This window comes from Cnephaeus nilssonii (assembly GCF_951640355.1).
Source record: "Cnephaeus nilssonii genome assembly, chromosome: 4".
NCBI lineage: Eukaryota > Metazoa > Chordata > Mammalia > Chiroptera > Vespertilionidae > Cnephaeus > Cnephaeus nilssonii.
In genome coordinates, this window is record NC_137075.1 from 5456389 (window position 1) to 5483479 (window position 27091).

The 27091-nt window shown below is 40.2% G+C and overlaps 1 protein-coding gene and 1 pseudogene across 2 annotated transcripts in view; one reads left to right on the forward strand and one right to left on the reverse strand.

Annotated features, from left to right (window-relative positions):
• TSPAN3 (tetraspanin 3) overlaps window positions 1-27091 on the forward strand; it is a 62059-nt gene that overhangs the window by 19359 nt on the left and 15609 nt on the right. Inside the window, exons 2-5 of the mRNA XM_079768650.1 lie at window positions 20294-20485; window positions 20717-20791; window positions 22888-22989; window positions 23930-24082. Of these exons, the coding sequence (XP_079624776.1) occupies window positions 20294-20485; window positions 20717-20791; window positions 22888-22989; window positions 23930-24082 (522 nt within the window). The remainder of the gene's footprint in view (window positions 1-20293; window positions 20486-20716; window positions 20792-22887; window positions 22990-23929; window positions 24083-27091) is intronic.
• On the reverse strand, window positions 14222-15287 carry LOC307097519 (nuclear transport factor 2-like; annotated as a pseudogene). Its single transcript has 2 exons — window positions 15276-15287; window positions 14222-14640 (listed from the first exon to the last, which is right to left on the reverse strand). The product of its transcript is annotated as a nuclear transport factor 2-like (transcript).

The window sequence follows — 27091 nt, forward strand, 5'->3', positions numbered from 1 at the left end:
CTGGAAGTCAACCCAGAAACACTGCCACCCAGAGGCTGAATCACAAATTGACCCTAGTGTAATAAAAAATCAAGGATTACCAGAAATTAAAACACCGCCTGCTTAAAAATCAGGACTGGATTACAACACTGAGGAGCAGTGAAATGCAGGGAACTGCAATACTGTCTGGACTGGGAAACAGACGTGCCAAACAGAACAATAGAGGAAGTGAATGACCATCACTACTGCACATTCTTTTTTTAAAAAAAATTTTATTTTAATTTTTTTATTTTCATTTTTTGCATCATTTACTTAAGAAACTATTTTTTTCATTTTTCCTCACTTGATTTTACCTTTTAATTATTACATTTTTATTTGCAATCAGCATTATTACTATTACTATTTTACCTTTTAAAATTTATTTATTCTTGTTGTTTTTTTTAAAGTGTCATTTTATTTTCTCTTTATTTTACTTTGGGATTAGTGTTCTACAGTCTATTTTCATCTTTCCTTCACCATCATTTTATTCTATTTCAACTCTACCTTTATGCCATCACTCTCTTCCTAACCTTTCCCCTTTTGGTGTCCTGTTTATCTTAATCCTTTTCTGCTCTAGATTTTCTCTATTCTTTCTGTTTACCCCCTGCTAAAATTTCACCCCACTTATATAGATCCCCTGCTCCAAGTCCATACACACCTCTCTCTTCGCTATCTTAACTATTTAAAAAAATTGTTTTTCTCTCTGTCCTTTTGTTGTTTGCTTGAATGTTGATTATATCGAATTTTTATGCTTTTTTGTGAGATTGTTTTGATCATTCTTTTTTTTTGTTGTTTTGTTTGCTGTGTTTTTGTTTGTTTTTTACTTCTGTTTTCCCTTGCCTTGCTTGATATTAGTTGGTGTTGTAGGTTGTATTAATCTCCAGGTACTTCTTGCTGGCATTTACTGTGATTAGTGGTTCGTCTATTGGAGTTTTCTCTCCATATATATAGTTTGTTCCTCTTTTCTCTCTTAGTCTCGTTCTAGTCTCTCTTATTTTTTTTTCTCCTTTTCCCAATTTCATTTTGACACTCCATTTTTTCCTTTCCTTTTACTTTTCTTTCTCTCCTACACTTTAATTTGCCTTTCTCTGGTGGTCACCTTTATTGGAGGTTATTAATATTGTGAATACATCACTGTTCAATGCCTTGTGTGTTGTACCTGGTTGTGTTGTATTTTGTGCCTTTAAATCAACGCAGGAGAAAGAACTACATAACCAGACATCCGGAGAAGAGAGACCATGGGGAGACAAAAAAACAGCCTGCATATGAAAGAAAAGCAGGCATCACCAGAAAAGGAAGTAAACGATTTAGAGGCCAGCAACCTATCAGAGAAAGAATTCAGAGAAATGGTCATAAGATGGCTGAAAAGAATGGAAGACAAATTCTACAATATGAGTAAGAACCAAGAGGAAATGAAGAAGAACCAAGAAGAAATGAAAAATGACATCGCTGCTGTAAAGAACTCAATAGAAAGCATCAAGAGTAGACTAGAAGAAGCAAAGGACCACATCAGTGAGCTAGAAGACAAGATGGAAAAAAATACCCAAGTAGAGCAGCTTCTAGAAAAAAAAAAATTAAAAAGCAGTAGGAGAGCCTAAGGAAACTTTGGGACAACACATAAAAAAACCCCACATCTGCATAATACGGGTTCCAGAAGGAAAAGAAACTGAGCAAGGAATAGAAAACCTGTTTGAAGAAATAATGACAGAAAACTTTCCTGATATAGGGAAGAAAAAACCCACACAAATCCAAGAAGCTCACAGAGTCCCAAGCAAAATGAACCCCAATAGACCGACACCAAGGCACATCATAATTAAATTGGCAAAAAGCAACGACAAAGTAAGAATCTTAAAAGCGGCCAGAGAGAGACAGAAAGTTACATACAAAGGAACCCCCATCAGACTAGCAACTGATTTCTCAACAAAAACTCATCAGACCAGAAGGGAATGGAATGAAATATACAAAGTCATGCAAAGGAAGGGTCTGAATCCAAGAATACTGTACCCAGCAAGGCTATCAATCAAAATTGAAGGTGAAATCAGGAGCTTCACAGACAAAAAAGGACTAAGGGAATTTATTACCACCAAACCAGCAATTCAAGAAATGCTAAAGGGTCTGCTGTAAAAAAAAAAAAAAGAAAGAAAGAAAGGAAGAAAAAAAGAAATAGGAAATGAAGAAGGAACACAGGGGTATAGAATAAAAATGGCGACAAATAAGTACCTATCAATAATAACTTTAAATGTAAATGGATTAATGCTCCAATCAAAAGACATAGGGTAACAGATTGGATAAGAAAACAAGACCCATACATCTGCTGTCTACAAGAAACCCACCTCAGAAAAAAAGACGCACACAGACTGAGTGTGAAGGGATGGGAAAAGATTTTTCAGGTGAATGGAAATAAAACAAAGCTGGGGTATCAATACTTATATCTGACAAATTACATCTCAAAGTGAAGGACATAACAAGAGATAAGGAAGGCCACTTCATAATACTAAAGGGAGCAATCCAACAAGAAGAAATAACTCTGGTAAACATATACACACCCGATACAGAAACACCCAAATACATAAAAATACTCCTGGAGAATATCAAGGGAGAGATTAAGAGCAATACAATCATAGTAGGAGACTTTAATACCTCACTATCACCATTGGACAAATCCTCTAAACAAAAAATCAGCAAAGAAACATCAATCCTAAGTGACTCACTAGACCAGATGTAATTAATTGACATCTTCAGAATATTTCACCCCAAAGCCACAGAATATACATTCTTCTCAAGTGCACATGGGTCATTTTCAAAGATAGACCATATGTTGGGACATAGGCAAAGTCTCTCCAAATTCAAGAAGATACAAATATCAAGCATCTTCTCAGATCACAGTGGCATAAAACTGGAAATCAACTACAATAAAAACAATCCAAAGAAATCAAACACATGAAGACTAAACACCATGTTAGTAAACAATGACTGGGTTACCAGAGAGATCAAGGAAGAAATAAAAAAAACATCATGGCAACAAATGACAATGAAAACACAACAATCCAAAGTCTATGGGACACAGTGAAAGCAGTCTTGAGAGGGAAGTTCATAGCTCTACAAGCCTACTGCAAAGAACAAGAAACAATGGTAATAAATTACCTAACCCTACAACTCGAAGAGTTAGAAAGAGAGCAGCAAGAAAAGCCCAGTGTAAGCAGAAGGAAGGAAATAATTAAGATCAGAGTGGAGATAAATGACGTAGAGACCAAAGAAACAATACAAAAGATCAACAAAACCAAGAGCTGGTTCTTTGAAAGGATAAACAAGATTGATGAACCTCCAGCCAGGCTCACCAAGAAGCAAAGAGAGAGGACCCAAATAAACAAAATCAGAAATGAAAGAGGTGAAATAACAACAGACCCCGCCAAAATACAAAGGATTGTTTTAAAATACTACAAACAACTCTATTCCAACAAACTGGACAACCTAGAGGAAATGGACATATTCCTAGAAAAATATAACCTTCCAAAACTCAATCTGGAAAATCTAAACAGCTCAATAGGCCAGTAACTATGGAAGAAATTGAAGCAGTCATCAAAGAGCTTCCGGCAAACAAAAGCCCGGGGCCAGACGGCTTCACAGGAGAGTTTTAACAAACATTCAAGGAAGAACTAGAAGCTATCCTCCTCAGACTATTCCAAAAATTTCAAGAGGAAGAAACACTTCCAAGCTCCTTCTATGAAGCCAGCATCAGCCTAATACCCAAACCAGATAAAGACAACACAATGAAAGAGAATTACAGGCCAATATCCCTCATGAACATAGATGCCAATATCCTCAACAAAATTCTAGCGAATCGGCTCCAGCAGTACATCAGAAAGATCATACATCATGATCAAGTAGATTTTATCCCAGGAATGCAAGGATGGTACAATATCTGCAAATCAATAAACATGATACATCACATAAACAAACTGAGAGATAAAAATCACATAGTCATATCAATTGATGCAGAAAAAGCATTTGACAAAATCTAACACCCTTTCTTGATAAAAACTCTCAACAATGTGGGAATAGAAGGATCATACCTCAACATAATAAAAGCTATATATGGTAAACCCATAGCAAACATCATACTCAATGGGCAAAAACTAAAACCATTTCCCCTAAGAACAGGAACAAGACAGGGATGCCCACTCTCACCACTCCTGTTTGACATAGTACTGGAAGTATTAGCTATTGCAATTAGACAAGAAGAAGAAATAAGAGGCATCCAAATCGGAAAAGAAGTGAAGCTGTCCTTATTTGCAGATGACATGATATTGTACATAAAAAACCCAAAAGATTCCATCAAAAAACTAATAGACTTAATAAATGAATTCAGCAATGTAGCAGGATACAAAATTAATGCCAAGAAATCTATGGCATTTCTATACACCAATAGTGAACTTACAGAAAGAGAGACTAAAAAAGCAATCCCATTTACCATCGCACCAAAAAAATTAAGATACCTAGGAATAAACTTAACTAAGGAGGTAAAAGACCTATACGCGGAAAACTATAGGACACTGAAAAAAGAGATAGAGGAAGACATAAACATATGGAAGAACATACCATGTTCATGGATTGGTAGAATCAACGTCATTAAAATGTTCATACTACCCAAAGCTATCTATAGATTCAATGCACTCTCCATTAAAATACCAACGGCATATTTCACAGACCTAGAAAGAACTCTCCATAAATTCATCTGGAATAAAAAAAGACCCCGAATAGCCACAGCAATCCTGAGAAAGAAGAATAAAGTAAGAGGGATCTCAATACCAGATTTCAAGCTGTATTACCAAGCCACTGTTCTCAAAACAGCTTGGTACTGGCACAAGAACAGACATATAGATCAATGGAATAGAATAGAGAATCCAGATATCAAGCCAAACCACTATGCTCAATTAATATTTGACAAAGGAGGCATGAACATACAATGGAGTCAAGACAGTCTCTTCAATAAATGGTGTTGGGAAAATTGGACAGATACATGCAAAAAAAATGAAAGTAGACCACCAACTTACACCATACACAAAAATAAACTCAAAATGGATACAGGACTTAAACACAAGATGGGAAACAATAACAATACTAGAGGAATCCACAGGCAGCAAAATATCAGACATATGCCGAAAGAAGTTCACTGATACTGCTCCTAAGGCAATGGAAGCTAAAGAGAAAATAAACAAATGGGACTACATCAAAATAAAAAGCTTTTTTACAGCAAAAGAAACTATCAACAAAACAACAAGAATGCCCACTGTATGGGAGAACATATTTGCAAATGTTATCACTGATAAGAGTTTAATCTCCAACATCTATAGGCAGCCTATACAACTTAATAAAGGGAAGATAAATGATCTAATAAAAAAAATGGGTAATGGACCTAAATAGAATCTTTTCGAAAGAAGACAGAAGGAAGGCCAAGAGACACATGAAAACATGCCCAAAGTCACTAATTATCCGAGAGATGCAAATCAAAACAACAATGCGGTACCATCTCACACCGGCCAGAATGGCTATCATCAACAAATCAACAAACGACAAGTGTTGGCGAGGATGCGAAGAAAAAGGAACACTTGTGCACCGCTGGTGGGAATGTAGACTGGTGCAGCCACTGTGAAGAACAGTATGGAGTTTCCTCAAAAAACTGAAAATGGAACTCCCATTTGACCCAGTAATCCCACTCCTAGGAATATATCCTAAGAAACTAGAAACACCAATCAGAAAAGATATATGCATCCCTATGTTCATAGCAGCACAATTTACAATAGCTAAGATTTGGAAACAGCCTAGGTGCCCGTCAGCAGATAACTGGATTCAAAAACTATGGTACATCTACACAATGGAATACTATGCTGCCATAAAAAAGAAGGAATTCTTACCATTTGCAGCAACCTGGATGGAATTGGAGAACATTATGCTAAGTGAAATAAGCTAGTCAATGAGGGAAAAGTACCACATGATCTCACTCATTTATGGATAATACATAAAATTATAAACTGTTGAACAAAAAGATAGATACAGAGACAGTAAAGCATCAAACAGAATGTCAGATTACAGCAGGAGGGTTAGGGAGAGGTGGGGGAGATAAGAGATCAACTGAAGGACTTGTGTGCATGCATATAAGCATAACCAAAACTCTGGGGGGTGAGGGCATGTATGGGAGTGGGGTGGGGGGGCAATGGTAAGATATGTACACATATAATACCTTAATAAAAAAATGGAAACAAAAATGTTCCAACAAGCAATTATAAACTCCCTTGAAACAAACAAACAAAAAATTTCTTTCAGTGATACCAACAGCAGTCAAGGCTTAACTACAACAAGACTGTGCACACAGCCCACAAAGGGGTGCACCAAGAGTGTCCACATCAGGTGATTGGGGAGGCTGAGCCACTGGGCCCCATAGGACACCTACCACACAAGGCCACTCTATCAACTCAGGGAAGCAGCCAAAATGCGGAGACAAAGAAACATGTCACGAATGAAAGAAATGGAGGAAAGCAAACTACTGGATATAGAGTTCAAAACCATAGTAATAATGTTACTCAAGAATCTTCTACAAACCTCCGAGGAACTTAGGGAGACCTCTGAGGAACTTAGGGAGACCTTCAAGGATCTTAGTGAGAATGCCAAAAAAATGAAAAAGGACCAGTCAGAAATTAAGCATACACTGACTGAAATAAAGTATAATATACAGAGATTCAACAGTAGACTAGAAGATCCCAAGAATCAAATCAAAGATTTGAAATACAAGGAAGCAAAAAACACCCAAACGGAAGATTAAAGAGAAAAAAGAATCCTAAAATATGAAGATAGTGTAAGCCTCTGGAACAACTTCAAGCATACCAACATCCGAATTATGGGGGTGCCAGAAGAGAGAGAGCAAGATATTGAAAACCCATTGGAAGAAATAATGATAGAAAACTTCCCCTACCTGGTGAAAGAAATAGACTTACAAGTGTAGGAAGTGCAGAGAACCCCAAACAAGAGGAATCCAAAGAGGACCAAGACACATCATAATTAAAATGCCAAGGGCAAAAGACAGAGAGAATTTTAAAAGCAGCAAGAGAAAAACAGTTACCTACAAGGGTGTACCCATACGACTGTCAGCTGATTTCTCAACAGAAACTATGCAGGCCAGAAGGCAGTGGCAAAAAATATTCAAAGTGATGAATAGCAAGAACCTACAATGAAGATTACTCTACCCAGCAAAGCTATCAAAAGCTATCATTTAGAATTGAAGGTCAGATAAAGGGCTTCACAGATAAGAAAAAGCTAAAGGAGTTCATCACCACCAAACCAGGATTATATGAAATGCTGAAAGGTATTCTTTAAGAAGACGAAGAAGAAGAAAAAGGTAAAGATAAAAAATTATGGCCCTAACTGGTTTGGCTCAGTGGCTAGAGCGTCGGCCTGCGGACTCAAGGGTCCTGGGTTTGATTCTGGTCAAGGGCATGTACCTTGGTTGTGGGCACATCCCCAGTAGGGGGCGTGCAGGAGGCAGCTGATCGATGTTTCTAACTCTCTATCCCTCTCCCTCTGTGTAAAAAATTAATAAAATATATTTTTTAAAAAAAGTTTGAGAAAATTAAGAAGCATTTAAAGAAAATTATGAACAAAGTGACAAGAAATACATATCTCTCAACAGTGAATCTAAAAATCAAATGAATAAAAAAAATCTGATGATTAGAATAAACTGGTGAATAAAATAGAATCGGGGGCATAGAAAGGGAGCTGACTGACAATTCTTGGGGGGAAGGAGTATGGGGGGTGAGGGAAGAGACTGGACAAAAGTCTTATACCTATGGACGAGGAAAGTGGGGGGGGGGGTGAGGGCATGGGGTGTGGTGGGAACTGGGTGGAGGGGAGCTATGTGTGTGTGTGGGAGGAACATCTGTAATAATCTGAACAATAAATATTAAAAAACAATGAAGTATGAGGAAAATAAACTTGCAGAATAGCAAGGTAGTTTCAAAATTATACGGCCCAGAGTGGGCATATTTCCAGTGCTCAGCAATAGTGTGGCCTGAAGGCTAATGAATAGAAAATAACCTCCCAGGTGGTCAAGATCAAAGGACTATAGGATGCAATGGATTAGGGAGTTCCTCACAAAGAACAAAATCCAGGCCAAAAAAAGGACTGCTCCAGTGCCATGCACCAGAGACTGCTATGTATTTACTACCCCTCCCTTTCTGAATGGGAGTTTGTATTTTAATATTCTTAGTCCAATTCCCCATTGTGCATTTAGAAAAAAAAAGAATAACGGCAATAATAATGACAGTGATGTTGATAATGATGGCAGAAGTAGGCTTTTTTTTTTTTTTTTTACTTGTTTCCTTGAAAGGTAAAATTTCTGGGGGAAAAAGATAGTGTATATTGAAAGAATCAGAATTGTGTTAGATAATCAGAAAACATCTAAAGATGTATCAAAGCCAGATAGACCCAAGAAAAGTGATAAATGGAGCAGTTTGGCAGAGGTGCCTGATATTTGGGATTGAGCAGATGACTATTTTATGTTGACTAGCGGCCTGGTGCACGAAATTTGTGCATGGGGGGTGGTGTCCTTCAACCCAGCCTGCACCCTCTCCAATCTGGGACCCCTCGGGGGATGTCTGACTGCCAGTTTAGGCCCGATCCCTGTGGTCTAAACCGGCAGTTGGACATCCCTCTCACAACCCGGGACCGCTGGCTCCTAACTGCTCACCTGCCTGCCTGCCTGATCGGCCCTAACCACTCTGCCTGATGGCCTGATTGCCCCCAACTGCCCCCACTTGCCCCCCCCTGCCAGCGTGTTCACCCCACTGCGCCCCCCGCCAGCATGCTCGCCCCCAACAGCCCCCCCATTGGCCTGCTTGCCCCCAACTGCCCCCCCGCCAGCCTGCTCATCCCCAACTTGCCCCCCCCTGCCGGCCTGCTCGCCCCCAACTGCCCCCCTGCTGGCCTGCTCACCCCAAACTGCCTCCCCTGCTGGCCTGCTCACCCCCAACTGGCCCCCCTGCCGGCCTGATCACCCCCACTGCCTCACCTGCCAGCCTGATCGCCCCCAACTGTGCCCCCCTGCTGGCCTGCTCACCCTCAACTGCCCCCCCTGCCAGCCTGCTCGCCCCCAACTGCCTTCCCCCCTGTCAGCCTGCTCGCCCCTAACCGCCTCTGCCTCTGCCCCGCCACCATGGCTTTGTCCGGAAGGTCTCCCAGAAGGTCTCCCGGTCTAATTAGCATATTGCCCTTTTATTAGTATAGATGGTTAAGGACAGACATAGGAATTTATTGTGAGAGAATAACAAGGTCTCAATGTCAGACATAATTTTAAACATTACTGATTATGCAGGTGATATATTTATTTTTTTTCATAATTTAGAGAATACTTTATTAGTTTCTGTAATCAAACCCATGTAGATTAAGACCTTACCTATTTAAAACAGTTACCCCTGTACAAATGGAAAAAATTATGTTGAACATTTCTAGACTGATATGGCTGTTAATTTCTGTATAATGCCTACCCAATACAGTACAACTGGGATAGTTTTTCCAAAGTTGACAGCACAGCTAATGTTTCCAAAAATTCAAATTATTTACTTTTTAAAGAAGACATTAAAAAGTTTTTAAAAAAACCCACATTCCTATAATTTCACCACCCAGAGATTAAACATTATTATTTTGGTGGGGTTTTTAAATGACTGTATGTGATGATATATGTGTGTTTTTCTTCTAACATACCACAAACATTGTTTTTTCTCTTTTAAAATAATTTTTTTTATTTTTCAGTTACAGTTGACATACAATATTAGTTTCCGGTATGCAATGTAGTGATTACACTTATATAACTTACCAAGTGATCACCTTGATAAATCTAGTACCCATCTGACACTATACATAGTTATTACAATTTTTTTTGCTACATTCCCTTTGCTGTACTTTATATCACTGTGACTATTTTGTAACTACCAATTTGTACCTCTTAATTCCTTCCCCTTTTTCCCCATCCTCTTAAGCCCCCTACCATCTGGGAATCATCAAAATGTTCTCTATATCTATGAGTTTATGTCTGTTTTGTTTGTTTACTATGTTCTTTTAGATTCCACCTATAAGTGAAATCATGTGGTATTTGTCTTTCCCTGTTATTTCACTTAGCATGATACCCTTTGGGTCCATCCATATTGCAGATGTCAAGATTTCATTATTTTTTGATGGCTGAGTCATATTCCATTGTATGTACCACTTTATCCATTCATCTATGGATGGCACTTAAGTTGTTTCTACATCTTGGCTATTGTAAAAAACATTGCAGTGAACATCAGGATGCATATGTCTTTTTCGAATTACTGTTTTAAATAAATACCCAGAAATAGAATTGCTGGGTCCTTCTTTGTCTCTTGTTATAGCCTTTGTCTTAAAGTCTACTTTGATCTGAGTATTGCTACCCTAGCTTTTAAAAAATTATTATTTTCACTTGCATGAAATATCTTTCTCCATCCCTTACTTTCAGTCGGTATGTGTCTTTTGATCTAAAGTGGGTGTCTTCTATGCAGCATATGTAAGGGTCTTTCTTTTCTCTCCATTTAGCCATTGTATATCTTTGATTTGAGCATTTAACTCATTTACATTTAAAATAATTGTTAATAGATATGTTGTCATTGTTATTTTATTTTCATATTTTTTATCTCTTATTTTTCTTTCTTTTAAGGAAGTCCTTTAACATTTCTTATAATACTGGTTTGGTGGTGATGAACTCTTTTAGCTTTCTTTTGTCTGGGAAGCTCTTTATTTCTCCTTGAAAGTGGCCTTGGTGGGTAGACTAAGTTTGGATGTAAGTCTTTGCTTTTACATCACTTTAAATATTTTGTGCCAGTCATGTCTGGCCTGAAATATTTCTGTTGATAAATTAGCTGGAAGTCTTATGAGAGCTCCTTTGTAGGTAACTGCCTTTCTCCTGCTGCTTTTAAGATTTCCTCTTTGTCTTTAACCTTCTCTGTTTCAGTTATGCTGTGTCTTGTTGTATGTTTCTTTTGGTTAATCTTGTTTGAGAACCTCTGTGCTTTCTGGGCTTGTATGTCTATTTCTTTCACCAGGTTAGGGAAGTATTTGTAATTATTTCTTCCAATTGATTTTAAATTTTTTGTTCTCTCTTCTCTTTCTGGTATCGCTATGATGTGAACAGTGGTACACTTGATATTGTCCCAGAGGCCTCTTAAACTATGATCATTATTTTGATTTTTTCTTTTTGCTGTCCTGATTAGGTGTTTTCTACTACCTTGTTTTCCAAATGGCTTACTCTGTCATCTGCTTCATATAATCTACTGTTGATTCCCTCTAATGTATTCTTCATTTCTGACTAGTTCTCTTTTATTTTTCTATATCCCTTTATATGTTGCCCATCTTTTTGTTGAAGTTCTCTCTGAGATCATTGAGCATCCTTATAACCAGTGTTTTGAACTGCATTAGGTAGATTACTTGTCTCCATTTTGTTTTAATTTTTTTTTTTCTGGAGTTTTGTTCTGTTTTTCATTTTGGACATGTGTCTGTCTCCTCATTTTGGCTGCCTTCCTGTGTTTGTTTTTATGAATTAGATAGAGGTGCTATGACTCCTAGTCTTGGTAAAGTGGCTTGATGTAGTAGGTGTCCTGTGGGGTCCATTGGCACAATCTTTCTAGTCACCTGATGCAGGTGCTTCAGGGGTGTCCCTGTGTAGGTTATGTGTAATCTGTCATAATTGAATTGATTGCTGTTGGCAAGTCATTGGGATGGGTGGCCCCTCAGGCTGATTGGTTGTGTGGCTCAGCAGACTACAGTGGAGTAGCTATTGTGCAGGAGCTGACACTATGGAAGAAGATTTTGCTGTAGCAGGACTCTGGTGCCTGCTGAGTCTGCCCTTTGGGTGTATTGTTTGTGGGGGTGTTGGGTATTGTGGTGTTCTCTGAAGCTGGCCACCAGGTTTATTGGTTCTGGGCCTCTTAGGTGGGGCTTGGTCCTGGCCAAGGTCAGCTGCTGCCTGTACCCTGTCTCGTGCAACTTGGTATGAGCAACAAAGTGATCTGCAGATGGTTGCCACTTGTGCTGGGCTTGGATGCTCTTTGCAAAGCTAAGCTGTGAACTGAGGCCTGCTGCCACTAGTGCTGGGCTTGGGTCTGCTTAGCAAAAAGTATGGGACACCCCAAAGCCAGATGATGCTTGTTTGGGGTATATGAACCTTTGAGAGATTTTGAAAGTCTACAGCATGAGCTAAGACAGGCCATTTGTATGGAAAAGCCACTGGAAGCAGGTTGGTGTGCCTGTAAGTTGGTTAGGATAGGGGCTTGGGGAATCACCAGGGGCCCAGTTAAATCAGAAGGGGTTTTAAAGTCAGCCCCATGCAGGACTCAGATCTCTCTGCACATCTGGTCTCAGTAAAGCTGGGGCTGAGATTTCCAGCTCTGCTTATGCTCCAAGTTCTCTGCAGTGTGGGTCAAAAATCCACGATTCCAACTGCCACCAACACTACAGGATGGAGCAGTCCATGTGGCTCCATAGGTGTGGGGAGAGACCTCACTGGAGGTGGGAGAATCTTCTCCCCCTTCCTCACGCCACACAGTTTATTCACTGTCTGGGCTCTACACAAAGCCTTTCAGGAAAACAGAGGGTCACTCAAAGTCACTGCTGGGTGTAATCCTCAGCCACACTCCCCCCCCCCCCCTTTTTTTGGAGCCAAACACCACAGCACAGCCTTTCCCCATAGTCAGAGTCCAGGGTGAATGACTTCCTCTAGGGCTGCCAACAATAGGTGTGCTCATTGACTGAGAAGGTGAAGACCCAGCCTCCTAGTCAGACAGAGTTCCCCTGGATCTCTCTGCCTGATGCTATGCAGGCTCTCCTTCCAGTCTCTGCTGCTCTGGGTTTGGGATCCCTGTATGGGTATGGGAGTCCACACTCCCAAGGGGAGGGAGCTTTGTAGCCAGTATCACTCGGGCCTCTCAGCTGAGCACTAGCTCCAGGGGGGGGGGGGGTTCCACCTTTCCACAGCTCCCCATTTCTTACCAGTCTCTATGTTGTTTCTTCAGTGCTCCTTAGGCAAAATATGTCCAGTCAGCTATACTCTTACTTTTTCAAGCTGAGTGTGCAGTATTTTAGCTGTAAAATACTATTAGGCTGCAGCCATCTTGCCCCTCCTTCTATATTCTTTCTGATTGGTGTTTCAGGATTCTTAAGATATATTCCTGGAAGTGGAATCACTGGGTCAAAAGGCAATTCCATTTTAAATTTTTTGAGGAAACTCCATACTGTTTTCCACAGTGGCTGCACCAGTCTGCGTTCCCACCAGCAGTGCACGAGGGTTGTCTTTTCTCCACATCCTCGCCAGCACTTGTTGCTTTATTGATGGTAGCCAATCTGGCAGGTGTGAGGTGGTACCTCATTGTCGTTTTAATTTGCATCTCTCGAATGATTAGTGACCTTGAGCATCTTTCATATGTCTATTGACCATCTGTATGTCCTCTTTGAATTGTTTGTCTTTCTTTTGTTGAGTTGTATGAGTTCTTTATATATTTTGGAAATTAACCCCTTATCAGAAGTAATATTGGCAAGGCATTGGGAGGGGTGGATCCTCAGGCTGGTTGGTTGTGTGGCCCAGCAGTGGGTTCTCTTTTCATTTTGATACTTTCTTTTATTGTGTATATGCTTTTTAGTGTGATGTGGTCCTATTTGTTTCTTTTTTCTTTGTTTCTCTTGCCCTATAAGAAGTAACAGTGAAAATTCTGCTACATGAGATATCTGAGATTTTACTGCCTCTGTTTTTTTTGTTGTTGCTGTTGTTAAGAAAATTTTTGTGGTTTTATTGTATCATGAGGCATCTGAACAAATCAATATCTGGACAGTGAGGCAGCCGCTTTCTCCTTCACTTCTTTGAGTTACTAGAACAACTTGTCATTAGATTAAAAAAAAAAAAAAAAGACAACCTTTTGTATTACGTAAGTCTTTCCAAGGCATGCACTGGCTCAACACAAACTTCTGTCAGATGTAACTAGTCTAGCGTCCAAACATCATGCACAATACCTAGGTAGCAGCAATGCCCTGTGCCCACTCCCACCTCGGTCCTGCTCATTTGTGTATGCTATTTGGAGCACCTGGAGGAGTGTGAATAGTATCTGGAAGAGGAGGGAGGAGGAAACAGCATGAGTGCCTGGCTGGGAGAAGGTCAACCGAAGTTGTGCAGGGCAAGACTGAACATGTCCTTGGTGCAAACTCAAAACATCGTTGATATTCTTCATTAAGAACATTTGATGGAACCCCATGATGGAGTCTTCATCGGCCTTAAGCTGGCCCACAACCATGCTGAGGAGCAGTTAGCTAGTGTGGGCTGATGGTCCTGCACTGTGATGCTTGGATTTTCTGGAACGGAAGGCTAGACAACTTCTCCACAATGGCAGCTTTCCCCCGGAATTGCTGTCCTTCCCATGTAAGGAATGATGCGTCGATGTAAATTGCGCCTAGTTGGGTTCTGTCATCATCAAATATCTGGTAGTAATGTTGAATGAAGCTGGATCCAATCTGATCCCAAATTGGCTTGTCTCCCACTCTGGAGCTCACCCATCCTCTGCTCGTGCTCCATATTCTCTGCAGTGTGGGTCAAAAATCCACGATTTGCATTAATTGAAATAATCATGTGATTTTAATCCTTCATTTTGTTTATATGATGTAACACATTTATTGATTTGCAAATGTTGTACCAGCCTTGTATCCCTGGAATAAATCCAACTTGGTCATTGTTTATGATCTTTTTAATGTGTTGCTAGATCCTATTTGCTAATATATATTTTTAAAAATATATTTTATTGACTTTTTACAGAGAGGAAGGGAGAGGGATAGAGAGTTAGAATCATCAATGAGAGAGAAACATCAATCAGCTGCCTCCTGCACACCTCCTACTGGGGATGTGCCCGCAACCAAGGTACATGCCCTTGACCGGAATCAAACCTGGGACCCTTCAGTCCACAGGCCGACGCTCTATCCACTGAACCAAACTGGTTAGGGCCTATTTGCTAATATTTTGTTTAGGAATTTAGCATCTATGTTCATCAGGGGTATTGGCCTGTAATTTTCTTCCTTTGTAGTGTCTTTATATGGTTTTAGAATTATGATCATGCTTACCTCATAAAAATGGATTGGAAGTCTTCTTTATTCTTCAATTTTCTGGAATAGTTTGAAGAGGATAGGTGTTAGTTCTTCTTTGAATGTTTGGTAAAACTTGCCTGTGAAGCCATCCTATCCATGACTTTTGTCTGCTGGGAGATTTTTTTTTTTTTACTGTTTCAATTTCATTAGTTGTTATCAGTCTATTCAGGCTTTCTGATTCTTCGTGATTGAGTTTTGGAAGATGGTATGTTTCCTGGAATTTGTCCATTTTGCCCAGGTTGTCCAATTTGTTAGCATATCGTATTTTCTTTTTCTTTTTTTCTTTTTTTTAGCATATCGTATTTTCTAACAATCCTTTGTATTTCTGTGATGCCAATTGTTATTTCACTTCTTTCATTTTTTTATTTTATGTATTTGGGTCCTCTGTCTGTTTTTTGATGAGTCTAGCTTTGTCCTTTTTTAGTTCCTTTAGGCTTACAGTTAGATTTTTTTTTTTTTGAGATGTTTCTTGTTTTTTTGAGGTAGGAATGTATTGCTATGAATTTCTCTCTCAGGATAGCTTTCACTGTGTCCTGTAGATTTTTTGTTATTGTGTATTTATTTTCATTTGTCTCAAGGTATATTTTATATAATTGTTAACCCATTCATTGCTTACTAACATGTTATTTACCCTTATGTGTGTGTTTGTTTTTGCCTTGTAATTGATTTCTAGTTTTAGACATTTTTTGTTAGAGAAGATGCTTGCTGTGGATTTGTGTTCTTAAATTTATTGATACTTGTTTTGTGTCCTAACATGTGGTTGGTTTTGGAAAATGTTCCATGTGTATTTGAAAGGAATGTATGTTCTGCTGTTTTGGTGTGAATGCTTTGAAAATATCACTTAAATCCATCCAATTTAATGTATCATTTAAATTTGCTATTTTCTTGTTTATGTTCTGTTTTGAAGATTACCCAGTGCTGTCAGTAGGGTATTAAAATTCTCTACTCTGTATTAGTGTCTATCTCTCCATTTATGTCCACAAATATTTGCTTAATTTATCTAGGGGGCAAATGTCTTATAAGGTTTGTATCCTCTTGTTGGATTGATCCAACATTATCTTTATGCAGTGTTCTTCTTTTTCTCTTATTAATAATCATTGTTTTAAAGTTTGTTGCATGAAATATCCTTTTATCTCTCTACTCTTAGTTTGTGTATTTCTGAAGTGGATCTCTTGTAGACAGCATATATATGGGTCTTGTTTTCTTATCCATTCAGCTATCCTATGTTTTTGTTTGCAGGATTTAATTCATTTACATTGAAAGTGATTAAGGATAGGTAACGTATCTATTGCCATTTTATTATTTATATTTGTTTCTTTACCTCCCCCCTTAAAAATAGTTTCTTTAATATTTATTGTAATACTGGTTTGTTGGTGATCCACTCCTTTAACTTTTTCTTGTCTGGGAAGCTCTTTATCTCACCTTCCATTTTAATGATAACCTTGCTGGTTATCATTAGTCTTTGTTATAGGTCCTTGCTTTTCATCATTTTGAATATTTTGTGCCAATCACTTTTGGCCTGGCAAAGTTTCTGTTGTGAAATGAACTGACAGTCTATGGGAGCTCCCTTGTAGGTAACTGTCTTTTTCTTGCTGCTTTTAAGATTCTCTTTTTGTCTTTAATCTTTTTTATCATTTTAATTATGACGTGTCTTTGTATGGGCCTGTTTAGATCATCTTATTTAGGATCTATGCACCTCCTGCACTTGGAAATCTATTTCTTTCACCAGCATATGGAAGTTTTCATTCATAATTTTTTCAAATATGTTCTAAATCTCTTGTTTTTCTCTCTTCTGCTTCTGGTAGCCCTATGATGTGAATGTTGTTATGCTTGATGTCATCCCAGAGGTCCTTTAAACTACCCTAGTTTATTATTACATTTTGCTTTTCTGATTTGGTGTTGTCTGCTACCTTGTCTTCCAAATTACTAATTTGATCCTCTGCTCATCAATCAGCCTCTGAAAGAGCCTTGGGCATCATGAGTTGGGTGTGGTGGAGTCTTAGGGAGTCAGCAGGGTGGGGTGAGTGGTGTTCACCATGTTCATGCAGATTTAGATTTGGTGTCAGTGCTGAACTTGACGCCAGTCAGCAAAAGTCTGATGGTACACCAAGGCTAACCGCCACTAGCTTGTGGCCTGTGGAACTTTGTGGTGGGGCAGGGTTTCTGGGAGTTTTCAGGATGAATTGAGTGGTGTTCACCTGGCTAAAGGAGATTCAGATTTGGCTGAATTGGAGAGAGTGCTCAACACAGGAAAGATGGTGCCTATTGGCCATGAGGGAGGAGAGCTCAACACAGGGACAAAAGCGGCTATCCCTCCAGCACTTGCCCTGAGCCACACAACTCAGATTCTCCCTATATGTATCTGGCATCCCCTGAGCCACTGTCCCTACACCAAAGTCCAAGGTGAGTGCCTATGAGCAAGAGTTTGTGTGTAGGCTCTTTAAGAGGATAGCTTGGTTTCTAGTCTTCACCCAGAAGGACAAAATCCCCACTGTTTTTTAAAAAATATATTTTTATTGACTTCAGAGAGGAAGGGAGAGGGAGAGAGAGATAGAAACATCAATGATGAGAATCATTGATCACCTGCCTTCTGCATGACCCCCACTGGGGATTGAACCTGCATATGCCTTGACCGGGAATCAAACTGCGACCTCTTGATTCATAGGTCGACGCCCAACCACTGACCCTCACCAGCCAAACCCCACTGATTTTTATAGCCAGATGTTGTGGGGGCTTCTCTTCCTAGCACTTGTGGTCTGGGCTGGGGACCCCCGTTCAGGGCTGGGATCCCTGGCTCCTCAGGGGACATCTTTGCACCTGAGATATCCCTCTGGTTTCTCAACTGCCTCACATGCGTGTGGGGTTGGCCCATTTTGTCTCTCTGCCCCTTCTACTAGTCTTAATATGACTTCTGTGTATTCTTAGTTATAGGATTTTTGTTTAGCTAGTCTTCAAATGGTTCTCCAGGTTGATTGTTCTATAATTTAGTTGTAATTTTGATGTGGTCATGGCCTGCACCTATTCCATCATCTTGACTGGAAACTCTAAAAATAATATATTTTAAAAAATTGCCTCCATTATTCTAGTTGTCTTTAAAAAAAGTCCATGTTATTTAAAAAACATAAGTTACTTTCTCCACTTTACATAAATGTAGTCTTTTTCTGTCATATCTGACAATGATTCTAATGACCTATTGTAAGAAAATTTACTGACGAGGCCCAAGCTTACTGGGTGCCATAGACCTAAGAAATAAACCGAGTTTTCAGGTTGAGAGGAATTATTTTCCAGTGTCATTGTGGAGACTATTTTGTAGTTTGAAAATTAGTGATTTGGGTGTTAAATTTTAAAGGATGGAGAAGTAATTCTTTTCCTGTGAAAATCTCAAAGTGCTCTACAAATTATAACTCATTAAACCAAATGTTTTAATACTTAGCCTCACACTGTATTTGGTCATTCACATATAAGCAAGTGGTATTGGGCTGTCAGCATTGAGTTGGTACATAATAATAGCAAAATCAATAATGCAAGAGGAGGATGTATATAAAACTGCAGCTGGAGAATGGTGGCTGGAGCAGCAGCTGAAATAAGGCATATCGGTTCTCTGACTTACTGCAACATTTTCCCTACAGGTGCTCTATAACCTTGTTAGTCAAAGTGTAGTCCCAGAATCAGCAACATCAGCATCCCTGGGAACTTGTTGGAAATGCAGAATCTCAGGCCTCAACCCCAGACCTACTAAATCAGTCTATTCTATATAATAAAAGGGTGATATGCAAATTGACCAGACGGCAGAACGACCAGTCGCTGTGATGTGCACTGACCACCAGGGGGCAGATGCTCAACGCAGGAGCTGCCGCCAGCCCGCAGGCCATGATCACCTGATCGGGGCCTGCTGCCCAACCTCTCGGTCCCTTCCCCTGGCCAGCAGGCTCCGATCACCCGATAGCAAACGGGGAACTGGGGTGGGTGGTGGTGGGTGGTGGGGCCGGCTGCTGGCAGCCGGGGAAGATGGCCCTGATCGCAGGCCAGGCCTAGGGACTGTACCCATGCATGAATTTCGTGTGCTGGGCCTCTAGTTGTTTAATAAGATATCCTCAGATGATTCCTATTCACATTAGTTTGAGAAGAACTATTCTAAAGACTAAACAGACCCTAAGGGTTTGCAAAGTTTGCTATAACTGAGTCCTCTGTCTTTACTATTTCACAACCTTGACTAGGACAGCAAGTTTTTTGGTAATGGGTATCATTGTTACTAGGTGTTATTTTTTCTTTTCCCAAAGGGCTAGATATCCTATATAATAAAAAGCTAATATGCAAATTGACTGAACGATGGAACGACTGGTTGCTATGATGCACACTGACCACCAGGGGGCAGCTGCTCAATGCAGGAGCTTCCCCCTGGTGGTCAGTGCACTCCCACAGGGGGAGCGCTGCTCAGCCAGAAGCCGGGCTCATGGCTGGCAAGCACAGCGGCTGTGGCAGCAGCCTCTCCTGCCTCTGCGGCAGCACTAAGGATGTCCAACTAACGGGCCTAAGCCATCAGTTGGACATCCCCCGAGGGCTCCCGGACTGTGAAAGGGTGCAGGCTGGGCTGAGGGACCCCCACCCCCCGGTGCATGAATTTCATGCACCGGGCCTCTAGTAGGTTATAAATTCAGATTCTGGAGTCAGATTGCTGGGGTCACATCCTGGCCCTGCCACTTGTATCTAATTTCCTTGTTTGTTGAGGACACCTGTGATGAGCGAAGGTGTCCTCCTTACCACCTCGTTGATTTGTATGGTACTGTAATTGAGCTACAAATAAACATTTGGGGTGTTTGTGAGATTCATTCTTGTCATCATTATTACGGGATTTGTAGTTTCTTATCTCTAAGTAAACCAGCAATTATTGAAAAGTAGATGGAGTTTGGAAAACTTTTCAACTTAAGTAAAGAAATGTTCTTGCTAATGAATAATAGGAGATTTTCCAGTTTCTGAAAAGAAGTGTACAGATAGACTTAAAAGTGATGGAAAATCTCACTGAATTGTAACCTACTGGGACATTTTACCAGCAGCCCTTAGAGACTTACCGGCGTGCTGACCTTGTTTCCCACAGGGGGCAGCTGGCATTTTATGCTATGTGGGAGCCTACGTCTTCATCACTTACGATGACTATGACCACTTCTTTGAAGATGTGTACACTCTCATCCCTGCTGTGGTGATTATAGCTGTAGGAGCTTTGCTTTTCATTATCGGGCTAATTGGCTGCTGTGCCACAATCCGGGAAAGCCGCTGTGGACTGGCCACGGTAAGTTAGCACTTCATTGACCAGATGTGTCATCGTAATATGTGGGAATATTTCATTTGTGCTATTTGCTTTGAATTAAGCATGAAACTCTATAGATTGGCTCCTATTGTTGGAATAGAATTAGCACTCGTCTTAAACTTGTAACAGTTATCTTAGATAATTTTTTTTTATCAAGAGAGTATTTAGTGCTATTTTTATTTGTATTTAATTTTTGACTATGTTTCCTTGCAGTTTGTCATCATCCTACTCTTAGTTTTTGTCACAGAAGTTGTTGTAGTGGTTTTGGGATATGTTTACAGAGCAAAGGTATGTTATCTACTATAATTTATATGCTTTAAAAGGTGGTTTAAGTATTTCAGGTGAAATAGACCAAATTCATTTTATCAAAGTAAACATTTTCTTTTGCCATACTTTAGTTTAGCCACTGCATTAAACATCTAAAGTTCATATGTCAAGATTTCTTGTCTTGTTTTATATAGCAAAGTGTTAATTCTACTCCTGTTCTAGTTTGTTGTATTTAGTTTTCTTTAAATTACTTCAGAATGAGCTATAGATGAATAATTAGTCAACTAAGAAGTTTGTTCAAATTTCCTCAGCCCATAGATTCTCTATATAAGAGGGGAAATGCAAATTTCCTGATTTCTGTTTTGTTTTCCATTGCCTCTTTTTAAAATGCCTTAGAAAAAAAGATGACTGTGAGTTGTGATCCTACCTTCTACCTCATCCTAAGGAACAAGGTGTCCTCCCAACTCGAACACCAAGGCAGCTATTGCAGCCACCCCCTTCTTGTCCCTCTTTTCTTGTCATTTTCTTTTCTCTTTCCTTTCTACTTTGCCTGCTTTTGCTTTCCACTTACAGTACCATTTAAGGCTAAACAGGCTTCTTTAAATTAATTAATTTGGGCATAACTTTAGAGCCATGGTATAGACTCATTGTAAGGTATGGTTTTAAATCAAAGGCATGATATTCCAATTTAATATTCAGATCATTGATACATAAGGTATTGAGCAACTATGACAAGAAAAGAATGCAGTGGATTATGCTCCTACCTATGATCTGGTTATTAATTTTATAGTATCCTGACATCACTAATAAAATTACCAAATAAGTTTAATAATCTTAAAAGGGTAAGGAGAATCAGGTACAAACTTTGTTAAGTGACACTTCAGTAATTAGTACAAAACTGTCATTTCTAAAGACTGCTTTATTTACCTGCTGATTACTTTTGCATATTTGGCCAAGTTTAATAATTTGTCCCAAAAGTATCTTGTGGTGGTTTTTTTTTTTTTTCATGTGTTTTTTATTTTTAATTGATTTCAGAGAGAGATAGAAACATCAATGATAAGAGAGAATCATTGATCGGCTGCCTCTTGCACACCCCCTACTGTGGGTCAAGCCTACAACTCAGGCATGTGCCCTGTCCAGGAATCAAACTGATGACCTCCTGGTTCATGGGTCAATTGCTCAATCACTGAGCCACTCTGGCCAGGCATGTGGTGTTTTTTGAATTATTTTATTTTTACCTCCTTAAGTAAAGGAAAATGCCTAGGTCTTCTGAGACTACACTGAAAACTTATTTAAAAAGAAGGCAGCTCTAGCCGGTTTGGCTCAGTGGATAGAGTGTTGGCCTGCAGACCGAAGGGTTCCAGGTTCAATTCCAGTCCAGGGTACATGACTGAGTTGTGGGCTCAATCCGCAGTGCGGGGGGTGGGAGGGGAGGGGGGAGCAGGAGGCAGCCAATCAATGATTCTCTCTCATCATTGATGTTTCTATCTCTCCTTCTCCCTTCCTCTCTGAAATCAATATATATATGGCAGTTGCCCTGGCCAGTGAGCTCAGTGGTTAGAGTACCAGCCCACAAACTGGAAGGTCGCAGGTTTAATTCCTGGTAAAGGGCACATGACTGGAGTTTCAGGTTTGATTTGGGGTGTATGTGGGAGGCAACCAGTCGACGTGTCTCTCACATTGATGTCTCTGTCTCTCTTTCTCTCCCCCTTCCTTCTACACTCCCTCCCTCCCATTCTTCCTTACTTCCACTCTCTCTAAATGGAAAATATACCTTCAGGTGAGGATTAAAAAAAAAACAAGGAGGAGGAGGAGGCAGTCCATTTATTTTTTAGGACATCTATCTCAAGGCTCAACTGCTTTCTCCCTTTTGAGTGGATTGTTAGCCTGATACTTTGCACACAATCTTGTCTTTGAAGCTTAATCTATGTGATATAAAATGTTTGAATCTTTACCTGAATATGTATAGAACCAGGAAGGGATAAAACTTTTTCTTATAAGAAATTTACAGAGATACCTGGCAATTTCGCAAATATGCCATTTATGCATCTTAGAGCCTTGACTAATATTATTTTTACTAGTATTTTAGAGGGGCCAAATTGTTTGTTTTGATTCAGGTGGAAAATGAGGTTGACCACAGCATTCAGAAAGTATATAAGACCTATAATGGAACCAATCCTGATGCTGCTAGCCGGGCTATTGATTATGTACAGAGACAGGTGAGCTCTCTTGAAGTGAATTTGTTTTTGAGGGCCAATCACTGTTGGGTCAACGTGAAACTTACTCTGCTATTACTATGTAAATTAGTCATGTACTTGCACAGTCATGGTTAACTTTATGATGTGTTCAATGTTTTTACCTTCACCCTTGAAAAGTTGTTTTCCATCATTACCTAGTCAAAGTCAGATAAAATGTATCTGACTTTCCTCCAAAAAAACTAATTAGCTAAGAGGTGGTGATGGAAGAGAGGTATGTGCCACAGGGAAGGTGGGAGTCCAGATGGACTTAAGAGGAGGTGGGAGATCTTCTTATCAATCTTTTAAAAGCAAGACCAAAAAAAAGTAACTGACAAAACTGTAAAAAAAATTATGGACAATTTGAAACATACATGGAAATAGAATAGTATAGTAGATTTTTATGTTCATAAACCCATCTCCAAAATTGTCAGTGTTTTGTTTGTTAATCTTGTTTCATCTATTACCCCCACATATCTTTTGCTAGATTATCTTAAAGCAAATCACAGACATTTTAGATAAAATATTTTAAACACTCTGTCATTGGAAATAGTATTTAACTCAGAATCAGGTATTTCACATGTAAGATAGGAAGATTTTTCTTAGCTATAAACTACCTCTTGTGGGCATTGTGCTCTTCATATTGACATTCTTAGAGGCACTAGCCATATGCAGCTATTTAAATTAAAATTAAAAACTCAGGTCCTTAGTCACTCCAGCCGCATTCTAAGTGTTCAATAGCCTTATGTGGCCAGTGGCTACCGTGTTGGACAGGCAGACATTGAACATTTCTATCAATGCAAAAAGTTTTTTGGGATATCACTGTTCTAGAGTAACTTAAGGTTCCGCAGTGCACAGAACTCTAAAGTTACCACAGGTATATGTATTTTGTGAGGAGTAATATCTCTATTCTCTTTTCCAATAGCTGCGCTGTTGTGGAATTCACAACTACTCAGACTGGGAAAATACAGACTGGTTCAAAGAAACCAAAAATCAGAGTGTCCCTCTTAGCTGCTGCAGGGAGACTGCCAGCAGCTGTAATGGCAGTCTGGCCCATCCCTCCAACCTCTACGCTGAGGTAAGTTCAGTTCCGTGGCTAAAACTTGAATCTAGCCTGGTAACCTGTTTTTCTCTGAATCATCTCTACCTGGAACTTCTTTTCTACCTTATTTTGTTTGTCTTTTTTTAAAAAGCCATCTTAACCATTTTAAAGTGTACAGCTCAGTAGCATTGAATATATTCACCACTACCCATCTGCAGAACTCTTTCCCTCTTGCACACTGAAACTCTATGCCCATTAAATAACATTCCATTTTCTCCTCCGCCAGTCCCTGGCAACCACCATTCTACTTTCTGTCTATGATTTTGATTACTTTAGGTACCTCATATAAGGAATCATACAAAACTTGTCATATTGTGCCTTATTTTTTTACTAACCATGTCTTCAAGATTCATCCATGTTGTAGCATGAGTCAGAATTTCATCCATTTTTTAAGGCTGAATAATATTCCATTGTATAGATAGACCACATTTTGCTTATCCATTCATTCATGGATGGACACTTGGGTTGCTTTCCCCCCCTTTTTTTTTAAATAAATCTTTATTGTTCAGATTATTATAATTGTTTCTCCTTTTCCCCCCCATATCTCCCCATCACCCAGTTCCCTCCCCCCCCGTTGTCCTTATCCATAGGTGTATGATTTTTGTCCTGTCTCTTCCCATACCCCCCACACAGACACCCCTTTCCCCCTGAGAATTATCAATCCACTCCCATTCTATGCCTCTGATTCTATTATGTTCACCAGTTTATTCTGTTCCTCAGATTTTTAATTCACTTGATTTTTAGAATCACTTGTTGATAGATATGTATTTGTTGTTCATAATTTTTATCTTTACTTTTTTCTTCTTCCTCCTCTTCTTAAAGAATACCTTTCAGCATTTCATATAATACTGGTTTGGTGGTGATGAACTCCTTTAGCTTTTTCTTATCTGTGAAGCTCTTTATCTGCCCTTCAATTCTGAATGATAACTTTGCTGGGTAGAGTAGTCTTGGTTGTAGGTTCTTGCTATTCATCACTTTGAATATTTCTTGCCATTCCCATCTGACCTGCATAGTTTCTGTTGAGAAATCAGCTGACAGTCGTATGGGTGCTCCCTTGTAGGTAACTAACTGTTTTTCTCTTGCTGCTTGTAAGATTCTCTTTGTCTTTTGCCCTTGGCATTTTAATTATGATGTGTCTTGGTGTGGTCCTCTTTGGATTCCTCTTGTTTGGGGTTCTGTGCGCTTCCTGAACCTGTAAGTCTATTTCTTTCACCAGGTAGGGTAAGTTTTCAGTCATTATTTCTTCAAATAGGTTTTCAGTATCTTGCTCTCTCTCTTCTGGCACCCCAAAAATTCGGATATTGGTACGTTTAAAGCCATCCCGGAGGCTCCTTATGCTATCCTTACACTTTTGGATTCTTCTTTCTTTCCGCCTCTCTGGTTGGGTGTTTTTTTCTTCCTCCTATTCCAGATCTTTGGTTTGACTCTTCGGGTGCGGTGGTCTACTCTTTATATTCTTTATTTCAGACAGTGTATGCATAATTTCTGACTGGTCCTTTTCCATATTTTTGGTATTCTCATTAAGGTCCTTGAAGGTCTCTTCAAGTTTCTCAGCGGTTTTTAGGAGATTCTTGAGTAACCTTATAAATATGGTTCTGAACACTGTGTCGTCCATTAGTTTGCTTTCATCTATCTCTCCTACTTGTGACATACTTCGATGTCTCCACATTTTGGCTGCCTCCCTGTGTTGATGGAGTGGCTTTGTGTGGTCGGTGACCTATAGGGGCCGGTAGCTCAGCTTCCCCAATCACCCTAGGTGGTCGCTCTTGGTACTCCCCTTTGTGGGCTGAGTGGAAAGTCTTGATGTAGTTAAAAGCCTTGATTGCTGTTGGTACACTGGGAGGAATTGACCTCCAGGCCAATTGGTTGTGAGGGCCTGCTGTGTCTATAACGGAAGAATTGCTGTGCTGGAGACACAGTAGGGCTTTGGTGCTCACTGAGTCTGCCTCTTGAATGTGTCCCTTATGAGAGTGGTTGAAATCTGGTGTCGTCCACACCGACAGAAAAGTCACTCTCACTCTCCGACCGATGGCCGAGAGTCCTGTAGGCATCTGGGTCCCCCGCGTGTCCCCAGAAACTGGAGTTCAGAGTGGTTGGGATTGTTGGTATCACTGGCGGGAATTGATCTCCAAGCCAGTTGGCTGTGAGGATCAGCAGTGTCTCCGCTGGGAGAGCTTCTGTGCTCAGCTTGGATGGGGTGGAGTCTCAGGGTGGCGCAGACAAGCTTTGGTTTCCCGTCTACTCCGCCCTAAGAGGGGCGGTTTCTCCGTGCCTGAATTAATGGCTGCGCGCCTCTGAGAGAAGGCAGCTTTCGAGCCTCTCCCGCTGCCTAACAGACCAGTTTCTCCCCAGCTGGGGCTGGATTTCAGTGCATACCGGAGGTTTTGTTTTTCTCCCGAACGAGAAATCCAGTCACTGGGAGGGCTGTGCTCAGCTTGAATGGGGCGGAGTCTCAGAATGGCGCAGACAAACTTGGTTTCCATCCGCGCCGCCCTAACAGGGCCGGTTTCTCCGCGCCCTAATCAATGGCTGTGCGCCTCTGAGAGAAGGCAGCTTTCGAGCCTCACCTGCTGCCAAACAGACCAGTTTCTCCCCGACCGCAGCTGGATTTCAGTGCAGTCGGGAGGTTTTGTTTTTCTCCCAAACGAGAAAGCTAGCCACGCAGCGTCTGCTGCCCTCCCTCTCTGCGCGATGCGAGCAAGCCTGCCGTGTATTCAGCCGCCCGCCCTTTCCGCGCTCACGGATCTCCGCACCTCCACAGCTCCTGAGGCTCAGCGTCCCACTCTCTTTTTTTCTCTAGTTGTAGGTTTTCCACTCTGCCAGCTTTCCGGTGGTTCTGGACGGTGTGTACTCTGTTTTCCAGTTGTAGTTTCAAAATTGTTGTGGTAGGCAACAGTTAGGTGTTTACCTTATGCCGCCATCTTGGTTTCTCCTGCTTTCCCCTTTTGGCTATTGTGAATAATGTTGCTGTGAAAATAGATATGG